Source organism: Apis dorsata, unplaced genomic scaffold (assembly GCF_000469605.1).
Source record: "Apis dorsata unplaced genomic scaffold, Apis dorsata 1.3 scaffold_331, whole genome shotgun sequence".
Taxonomy (NCBI): domain Eukaryota; kingdom Metazoa; phylum Arthropoda; class Insecta; order Hymenoptera; family Apidae; genus Apis; species Apis dorsata.
In genome coordinates this window covers 632,727-643,557 of record NW_006263599.1, presented here as the reverse complement: position 1 = coordinate 643,557, position 10,831 = coordinate 632,727, and the positions used below count along the sequence as shown (strand labels likewise).

Below are 10,831 nucleotides of genomic sequence, written 5' to 3'. Positions count from 1 at the left end.
CTTCGATGTGCTCTCGTCCTCCCTTGGATTTCTGGACAGGCGAGATCAGCTGCTGCTGGAACAACTAGTCCGGCGGCTCTGGGAGACGATCCTCTTCTACAGGAGCGGTGGGGCAAGGAGGTGCCGGAAGCAGCCGCGAGTCCGGAAGCATAACGAAGAAGATGGCCTTCAACGAGGTAAGTTTCATTGCTGCATGCCTCTATATCTTTCTATCTTGCTATCCCGTTCGGTCGTTCGATCCCGTGAGCTGACCTCGCGACCCCCAAACGCCAATTCTAACCTAACCTCCGTTCCTGCGCACAGCTGGCATGTTATCAACTCTCCCCTCTCCCTGCATCTCTTCATTCTCATCCTTTCTTTCTCTGTTTCTCCTTTCGTTTCTCTCGAGTCACCGTGTTCTTTTGTGTGCAGTTAAACGATCATGAAATCAAAATCGGAACGATCCGGTTATTCTTTAATAACATCAAGCTATACGTTTTTTAAATTCGTATTGCACGGTATACATTTCGAACGATATTGTACTATCATCTTTAGGTTATGATACGTGCGAAATATTTATCAAGGATTTTGCGTTCTTGAATAACAATATTCGTGTAATTCATAATAGTATTAATGTTTTCTTTTAATGAAATTCGTTTACCTTGAAAATCTTTTAAAAATATTTAATGAAAATTCATCGCAATATTGTTTATACTCTTTGAACATTGGTAATCAGAATTAATATTTGTATAATATTTATCATTATATTATGCAAAGAAATCACTTCGCGAAAGAAAACATTTTTACTATGGTTTGGTAAACAAATACAATATAGTGTAGTAATGCGAGAAAGAGATGAAATTTCGTGCTTACGTGTCCACTGCGACTATCACCGATTGTCTGCCTCGGTAACGTTTCTCTGTGACATTATTGCGTAACCATATCCCATAAAGAAACACGGGTATAGTGTTTCCACGGCAGAGAAGAAAAATAAAAAGCGTTTCAGTGTACTACCTGATTCATGCGTAAGATGATACATTAGAATAGCGCACGTTTCTGAACTTCTCTAGGATCGTTAAAAATCGTTACATCGTTAAAAAAAATTATCGTAAATGGATAGGACGTAATAAAAATACGTATGATAAATAGAGTGTTATCTATACGATAGTACATGGAATGATTCGAACCTCAACATTACATTTCCTTGGCTTTTTATCATCGTTGATGACGTGTAATCATGATTGCAATTATGTATATGCCTTTTATTCTATATGTTCCTATTTATTTTTGCTGACCATTCAACGAACAAAAAGAGCGCTGACCAGTAATTAATATACCGAGATCGCATGTCATCGATAGATAGTCATATCGTGCCATACGAAACATAGAAAATATGTATTGTAATTATACGCGTGATTAATGATTTTTTTTTTTTTTGTTCAATTGCATTAATTGTCACAGTTTCCGTATTACGAAAATATTAATACGATATTTATCTCATAAATTTGAGGAAAAATTATCACTGAATAATTAGTATTGATTTTAATTGCAATCATTTACATATAAAAAAAAATATGTAAAATAGATATTTAGGTACTATGAATCGATAATTCTAACGTTAAACGGAGTTGATTTTTAGCATTTATTGTTAGTAGCATCTTTTGACGTAATAAGTGGGAAGAACAGCGTTTATATACTTTGCCTCGGGCATTAATACCTGTGACTGTATCGCTTTGCGTGTATACACTTTCGCATACATGTGAAAGCTTATGCGTAGATCATTCATCCGTTCCACGTGCGCAATTTAAACGAGAAATTAATGAAAGAACGCATCACCGTTTGTCATTAATCTTTATATGCTACGATTATTTATTACGATTTTTTATCATTTACCTCGCAATCTTTATTTTCATATTGTAATTTGCATTACTTTGTCAAAAAAAAAATTTATTTTCGGTATTATTTCGATTACGTCTATACATTTAAGAAATTCGCGATCGCATTATTGAAAAAATTAAATAAAATCTTCATACTTTTGGGTGCATCAATCGAGGTGTAAAAGTCATCGTACAAAAAAAAAGAGATAAAAATGACAGCTCTTACAACTATGACATAGCACCTGCTACCCGGTTATATCGATCGAGATGGAATATATACAAGTAACCAAAGTGGGATTCCACCGTTGTTCTCCCTTCCACAGCACCCACTCGTTCGTTCACGATCATATGGCTTCTTTCTCCATAGATAATACGTCTACCTTTTCAATCTTTATTTTCCAATCCTCTTAAACCTTCAAATATCTCGTCACACCTTTTTAATTCCCGGGTTATTTTCTCACCAAAAGATCGTCGAACAAACTTTTTGAAGCCATTCGAACAAGTCGCGGTGAAAGTAAAGATTGTGGACTTTCAAAACAAGCCACCCGAAGTTTTTAATATTCCTATATCGATAATATACTCGTTAGTCAAAAGTCGAAAGTTGATTCCCACGGAAAGTTGGAAATAAAAATCATTTGCTAACGATTTAACATTTACGGAAACAAGAAACCCGTTGCTCGTAGACCAATAACATTTATGCATACGATTTAGATTTAGACGCATACAGTTGGCCTGTTATCGACGTGGTTATTCTTATCGTATTCCGGAAAGCCAAGCTCGCACCTCGGATCGTCGAAACGCGCATAAATATACGTGCAAACATTCGTAGCACACGGTATACGTGCATAGTTATCGGGCGCGTGTTGCAAACTTTATCGGCATAGCAATTTTAGAGATATATGCCTATATCTGTGCCACACGTTTGTATACGACTATACCGTTATTACGTAGACAGTAAAAAAAAAATGATGAAGTTTCGTTCTTTTTTTCTTCATTCGTCGTATAAGAAATCAGAGGCGTGGGCGGAAAGCAGGTTACACCGAAGATTCTTCGCATTTGATACCGGGCATTGATCGAAGAGATCTATCTCGAGGAATCTTATATTATTATATTTAAACGCGTTATCGCGTCGAGATCGCGAGACTCGTGAGAACCGTATACGCGAGCGTATACGTTTTTTAATTAACGTCGATTCGTGGATGTCAAGGATAATACGGGATAAAAGTAATTTGTGAACGTTGACACGAGTTTCGTGGAAAATGCGAGAGGGTTTGTCGCATCACGCGAATATACCCTCGCGAAATTAATTTCTATAATAGAGTTATCAACATCGGCGAAGATAGTCGTTACTATCGCTTACGTTACACAATAGACATTGTTTGATCGTGGCCTCGATGCAACGTATCTGTTCCTTGGTCGCCCCACGAGGGGGATATAAAGTATAGGCGCGTACCAGACAAATGCGTGCTAGATCCACCGATGTTTCGACCGAATCCGTGGGCGAGCATCATAGACAACGAAGAATTGAACTATGGAAATTGACAAAGGCGAGTACATCCGTGATTAAGGCTCTCGTCGACGCGGACAATGCGCCATTGTGCTCCATTTCCAGGTGTAATATCTACTTCCCGGTAAATTAAAATCTGTCGGCCCTCGTTTCTACGGAACACGGCCGTTTACGCAATTCCTTGTACGGTCGTGATGGGACACGATGAGAAACGTTGGCTGGATCGAACGAGAGATATCGGGAGAAGGGAAAGGGATCTAGGATAGCGCGATCGGTACAGCACGGAGGATATATAAGGATTGAAAGTCGCGACGAAAAATGCGATTCACGTTATAAAATTGAAATTTATTGCCGTTCCCTGCTCGCTGCCTTTGTGAATCTAAATCGTTGCGTCGTGACCACTGTCGTAAATGTAAAAAGAGGCGCGATGGGATACGGGAGTTTGTACGGGTTTACAACTCGTCCCTCTGTACAACTTCGCCCGTGGTGCTTGGCCGTTTTCCATTTTATTTTCGATAAAATATGCGCGGTGAAAAAGGAACAGGGGCGTCGCGAGAGTACGCATTCGAAAAACGGCGTTAAAAATTGGCACCATTGCCAAACCGAGACCGATCGTAATCGCTGAATAATGGCGATCCGCATTATTTTATCCGCCCGATGAAATACATCAGAGAATTTAACATTTATTCCGTGTATAACATTCACACAATCCGTGAAATCATTATTTCTCTGAAATAATTTATAAAGTAAGGGGAGGGGGGCCGAGAATATATCATTGCAGGCGACACGGAGTTTATTCCGCCCTACAAGTGTTGCCATAATTCCCATTCCGCGTGGGTAACCTCGTTCGAGACACAACGGTGCTTTAATTATCCGTTTTCTGGCCGCGATGTACGACGTATAAACACAAATCATACTCGAGAATCTCCTTCTCCTCTCTTTCCTCTCTTTTTCCCTCCGTTTATGAAAGCTCGGTGATTTCGTGGCGTGCAGAGGGCAAGGTGCATCTCGACCGCGTTCCCCCAGGTATCGTATTTTCCATAAAACTTTCGGATTGGAACAAGGCGCGCGGGAATTAATCGTGGCGGTGCATTCGGTGGGTTTCGTTCGCCCGTAAACGTCAGCACCGTGTTGCCCCTCGTAAACCGAGTAATAGCTTCGTGCTCGTCCACCCCCTCCACGTACACGCGTCTGCCCGTGTATGCGCGCACTCCGCATCCCCGTGTACGTGTATTTACACGCGTGCAACACCCCCGAGCGGGTCGGCTCGTTATACCGGTGCATTTATACGTATATCCGGATGCATATTCGTGTATCGCATAGGTGATAACGGTGCGTGGAGTCGGTGTGCTCGAAACAGACGGTGTACAGGGTGTTTCGTAGGGTGTTTCGTAATTTTTAGCCGGAAAGGTCTAATTGGCCCGAGAGATGATGGAACAAAGCGCGGATATTAAGCCGTCTGGAAACGACGTCGTCTTCTTCTAGATCAGAGACACAATTCCTACCCTTCTCTTCCATACTTTGGAAATTGTTAAGGTTCCTTGAAAACTATGGGGAACTTGGTAACGCGCTCTTGGCGAAGTTTTGTCGTAAACAGAATTCGCGTGCAACTCGGTCGTTGACGAGTATTTTCGAAAGTGTACACCCGGTAAAACTCTTAGACGCACGGTATATACACACGGCTGCTGCATTGCTACTTTTAAGAACACGCGGTACGTACGTGCATTGGAGCGCATTGGTGTATCGCATATGCAAGATTGCAGGAAGTTAGGAAGGGATATAGACGCGTATTTCAGTGCACCCAAGGATATTGACGCGGTGCTAATCTCGAGCCGATGAAACTTCATTAAGACGCGAGATTAATTGGGCAAAGACTAAGGCAGGAAACTAAACTGTATGCACCGCGTTTCTTCGGAACCGTGAATATCGCGTGAAGAAATGATTATTTTTTAATGGAGAGAGATAGAATATTAAGAAAAACGTGGTCGATATTTTCGAGAAAGTTTTAATGAAATCGGTCTAAATAATTATCGAATAAATTGTTTTAACGAAGTGCGGTGGCGCACGCGAGCCCGCGATTCGTGCTGCTTTCTCAGGAAAACAGCCGTGACAGGTCAGGAGAACGTGTTTCTCGATTTCCGAGGCAGGAAACGCTACTCCGAGTGTCACGGGGATCCAGTTTTCCCGTCTCCAAGAAACAGGTTCGCTTTTTACGCGAGACTCAGAAAACCGTCGAGTTGATCTCGACTCGTACAAATCCAAACTTCCCTCCCCCCCTGCACGCGGGGAAAAATTAATTGGTGTTTTACCCCGTGTTTCTCGATCCGTGGAAAACGTTCAATAATAAGATTTCGTTCGATTTGCTGCTCGGGAACGCGAGATCAATCTGTTCAACCGCTCGCATCCGAAAAATTCGATTCACTTTTTCGCGTTGTTCGGATTCGGTTCGCGTATCGTTGTTCGTTTACCTTATCAATTTTTATCTGTTTCGAAATCACCGGTCCTGATAACGGTACAGTTGCGCAATCGACGAACGAGGGAGATACGTGGAGACCCGGGATGCGATAAAAAAGCCTGTTGCACAACTGGTTTTCGTTCATGGTGAAAGGAAATTCCGATTCCGCAGTGATGCGTTGCGCGCGCCCGTCTACGAAGAATCGAGATGGAACTGTTCGTTTAATCCGGAATAAACTTTTATTTGCGGCCGGGGCACGAGTATCACTCGATCCATAGGTAAAATGGAATCGTTATTCGTTCGATTGCATGTGTTTTACGTTGATTTTTCTCTTTTTCTCTTTCTCTCTCTTTTTTTCCCTCTCCTGTTCGAAATCCATCAGTTTGATTCCATCGAGAATCGTTAAAAGTTGGCAGAGAAGTATAATTAAAGTTTGGTAAAGATCCACTCGGTTCGTTTCTCCGCAAATGCCGCGTCCTTGATCTCTGTCGCGTAATTTCGTGCAATTTCGAAAGTCGCGTTTGCTTTATAGTCGAAACTTCTTGGCTTCGAGATATTCTGTTGCCGCGAAACTTGCGAACAGTTGTAATGTCGGTAAGAAAGCAGGGTCGAAGAAAAGTATTGGACAAGTGCGCGGTCGAAAAGCAGAAGTCTGGCGAAGAAAAGTGAGAAAAAAGGGGGAGAGCTCGATGGCACGTGGCGGGCTCGAAAGAAATTCGGAAGCTCGATAAAAAACGAAATGCAAGAGATGTTCGCTCTGTGATTTATCCCTTTCGGCTAAACCATTCTTTCTTCTCTTAATCTCGAGAACAAAGTTTGAGCTTCCCTTCTCTTCCCAATCCCCTTTCGATATTATATTCTGCGAAGAATCTTTGACGAAAAATTTGGCGTACCTCGCGCAAGTTTGTCTGCTTGCTTTTGTAAAGTCAATATAAAGCGTTCAACCGATATCGATTTATCATCATATGATACTAGAGTCGTTCCTTCTAAAGCACCATCGCCAAAGGTGTCAGATACGACTTGTCTTTTGTGAATACGCGCGAAGAAAGAGGTATTGACCCGAATTGGTATATCGGCCGTGCAACACTCAACCCCCCACGTTCACCTTTTGGAAATATCTTTTGTACGGGGCATCGATTGAGCCAATATCTTGTTGCTTTGAACAAAGGATAATGCGATTCGCGAATAAAGAGAGAGAGAGAGCTGAGAGTAATTGCATAAAAGAATTCGGGTAAAAGCAATTATACCCGAATAAAGAAGGGATTCGGAAACAAGATTTGAAAAATTGCCTCGATCTTTGGATAGTTTCATCCTTGGATTTAATATCAGGCAACATTCCATATTTGTCGTCGATCGAATATCCTCGACGAGGAGGATAAACCGGCACGAGTTATTGAACGCGATAAAAATTAGACGCGCGATTCATCGTAATTTCAATCGTGTCTACCGATTTTCTTTTTATCCGAGGGAGGGGGCTGTATACCGGGACTAGGGATCGCGTGAAACGTGAGAAAGATGCGGACAAAGGAAATGAGGTATTCCGAGCAGTGGGCTGTGCGTTCTTGGCCACGATAGGAAAAGAAGAAAGGAAGGAAGGAAGGAAGGAAGGAAGGAAGGAAGCGTGGAAGGTTCGATAAATCGAACCTCTGGGATAATAGAATTCCTTTCTTGATCGTCTCACTCGCCGCTCTAAGTATCGTCCTTTCCTCGTCCTGGGAATAAAACAAAGACATCCCTCGATCAAACGCCGATTCCCTCAGCCATCAAAATGCGTCCATAATTTATCGTGCTTCGAATTACGCCTTATGAAAAATTTATACCGATTCTTCGCTCTGTTAATTCTGTCTCGCGATCTCTTCGAATATGCTTAAAAAAAAGAAAAAGAAAAAAGAAAAACGCTTAATCCTCCTCGACAACTTCGTTATACGGATTATCGGGATCCGCCGACGAAATGGTATTGCGTATTTAATGATCCGACGATTTCGTATTTCTATGATAATTTCAGCTCGAAGTTTCGCATTATCGCGAAGCGAATTGTCGCTCGTGGCTACTGTATTCGATCGGGAACGGTCGGTGGCCATGTCGAGGTAACGTCGAGCCGTGCATGCATTTGACAGATTTTCATTGATAGTTGATCGACGTGGATTTCGATGGGTGCGTCGACTTATCCAGAATTGCCAATTAAAACGCGCTAGGTCCGAAAGGCTTTCGGACATCGATCCATCTTTCCGTCTAATTATCCTACTCGTTTTTGTTTTTATCGTTTGTAATCGCTAAGGTTTGTCGAATGAAATAATTTGGAAAAAAAAGAGAGAGAGAAATCGAGCTTTTTTTATTTCGTATCGCATTAGATTCGATCTTGATAAAAATCCATCGTGACAAGAATCGTTATTATCCAGGCCAGGCGATGAAATATATGAATAATTCCGTCCCTTCCGTTGCATTCATACGGTTGATTTAAAGAAAGTCGATCCGTGATACTTGTACGGAATTTTTTATGGTCGAATGATTTTAGGATAGTCTCCTCCGAAGAAAATTGTTTGATTAGGAAGCGATGAAGACTTTCCTCTTTATTTCTTCTATGTTGTTTCACGGTTATTCTTTCACTTAGGATTCTCGTCCAATGGCTTGTTTTATTATCTTCGCCGTATTTTCTTTATTCTTTTTATTCGACGCCTTTTTTTATATCTCCTCCTCGTTGCTCGATCTCTTCCATTTCTTTTTTTTCTTTTTCTTTTCTTTTTTTTTTTTTTCTTCCACTCTCGTCTCCCTTTCTTGGCTCGAATATCAAAAGACTGTTTTCACAGAAAGATCAATCGTCTGTCGCAACCGAAGCGATCGTTGAACCTTAATTATCTCTTATCAATTTACCGCACGTCGTGTAATTAACTCGTCCGACTTAGGAACGACTTGCCACCAAGTTTCTCGACATCTTTATTTTTATTTTTTATTTTATCCTTTACACTCGGACTTTATCATAGTCGTAATTATTCCACTTGAATTTTCCGCATAGATAAAACATTTTCTTCTGCTTGCTCAACTTGCCAAACGAGCGCAGAAAAATTGGCATATCGTGGTATCAATGTATCGTTTATCGAGCAGTTTAATTGCAGAATATTAACAAGATTTAGACGAGTACGTCACGATACTTTTGTTTTCTTCGAGTTTCGAGGATTCCATATCTTTAGACGTTATCAACAAGTCCCTGTTTATTCGCAAAGTGCATCGATTTGTCTTGTGCAAACGAGCGTACGACAGCAGAAAAATGACGCGCCTTTTTCTCGTGAAAACTCGCTCTCGTGAGGCAAGAACAAGTTCCACATCTACTGGGACGAGGAACGCGAACCCCTCTTTAAAACGGGCTACATCAAACGATGTAGGCCCCGATGGTACGTTTTAAAGAATTTGTAAAACCGTGTAGGCGCCTTAAAACATTTCGTTCCGCGTTGCTTTCTAACGCGTTCCACTTTCTTGGACGTTGTTCGGGGGATTCTGAACTGTTGTAACATGATGTAACACGGTAAAACCAGCCGAAAATTTAAATTTCTCGAAATGTTTGGGAAAATTCCGAAACATAGGAATCGTATATTTGTGAAAATATGTATATATTTTACGCGGATTTGATCATTATTGAAGAATTTGGTCGTAAAAATTTTCCATAAAAATAACCAATTAAAATAGTTAGATACAACTTCTATAAAATTAACGAGATAAGCACAGATAATATATTTATATATATTCCGGTTATTTCGATACAGTGACACTAACGTATACTCCGTGCCTCTAATGGAATTCGTCTTTAATATTCTGTCTTTATAAGGAAATGTTACAAGAAAGATACCGTTGCCTCCACGCCTTCGAAAAATTGTTTTATAACTACCGATGACGTTGCTATTTTGCAACTTTATCGGTCCTGTAAAAAGCAGAGAAAAAAAAATCCATTATCCTTTGAAAAGAGCGTCTCACGATTGCAAAATCAGTATGCATAATCGTGTGGATTATTTGACACGATAATAAAATCGTAATATTTTAATCAAACGTTATATTCTACGAATCTTTTTTTTTTTTTTCTCTTTTTTATTTAGATTATTTAGATTCGTAAAATATACGTATATTTAAAATTATAATCCGATGATCAATGTTTCAGAAAACTCGATATTATCTTCACGATTCTAACCGCGATAATAAGTCTAACGCTAATGAATTGGTTCTCAGGTGAATTCTGTCAGCTAACGATCGTTCCTCATCTCTGTCGATATTAAGAGCTCACGAGTATACACGGTAGTCGGTACTTATGTAACTTGTTCGTATATCGTGTATCGCAGCAAAGCCCGTTTCGCGAATTGGATTATGCACCGAAGGCATAACCAATAATCATACTTCTGTCGCGTTCAGAATTCTAAATCCGGTGTTCTAACTCCGATTCGAGACGTATTAATTACGAAGGATAAACCTTGCCAAAGTTATTAATGAATACTCAGCGTTATTACACCGCGTACAAAGTTATAATTATTTTATCGTCGTCCGCCGTGCTCTCGATCTAATGATCCCGTTAGATGTATCTCTTCAAATTATGTTCACCCAATTAATAAGGATTAACGAGGTAATTGATAACGCGTAAGACGATTATCTACCACATCTCGTTAAAATTTAACATCGAAATATTTGCATATGTTAATATGCAAACGTTTTAACAGGTAAACCGAGTTAACCTCGTTCGAGAAATGTGATTCTTGATACGATGGAAACGGATGAAGCATGCGATTAAACACACGTGCTCGAGGCATTGAGGCGTTCAATCGGAAGAAAAGAAACGTCGAACAGAGAGGTGGTTCCGTCTTGAAGAGTTGGATGGGGATCGAGAAGGTGGTTGAACAGCAGGTGGTCGAATAAACGTGACAATGTTCGACAACTGCTCGTATTTTTGATCTCGGATTTAATTATGCATTCACCTTCTTTTTCAATTTCTTCAGTTTCACTTTCCACCCAACTTTCCTTGTTTCGTTTGCGGAT

At 40.6% G+C, this 10,831-nt stretch overlaps 1 protein-coding gene across 1 annotated transcript in view; it reads left to right on the top strand.

Annotated features, from left to right (window-relative positions):
• LOC102671217 (serine/threonine-protein kinase 26) overlaps positions 1-10,831 on the top strand; it is a 79,748-nt gene continuing 68,917 nt past the window's right edge. Inside the window, exon 1 of the mRNA XM_006617948.2 lies at positions 1-176. Within this exon, the coding sequence (XP_006618011.1) occupies positions 162-176 (15 nt within the window). The 5' untranslated portion in view covers positions 1-161. The remainder of the gene's footprint in view (positions 177-10,831) is intronic.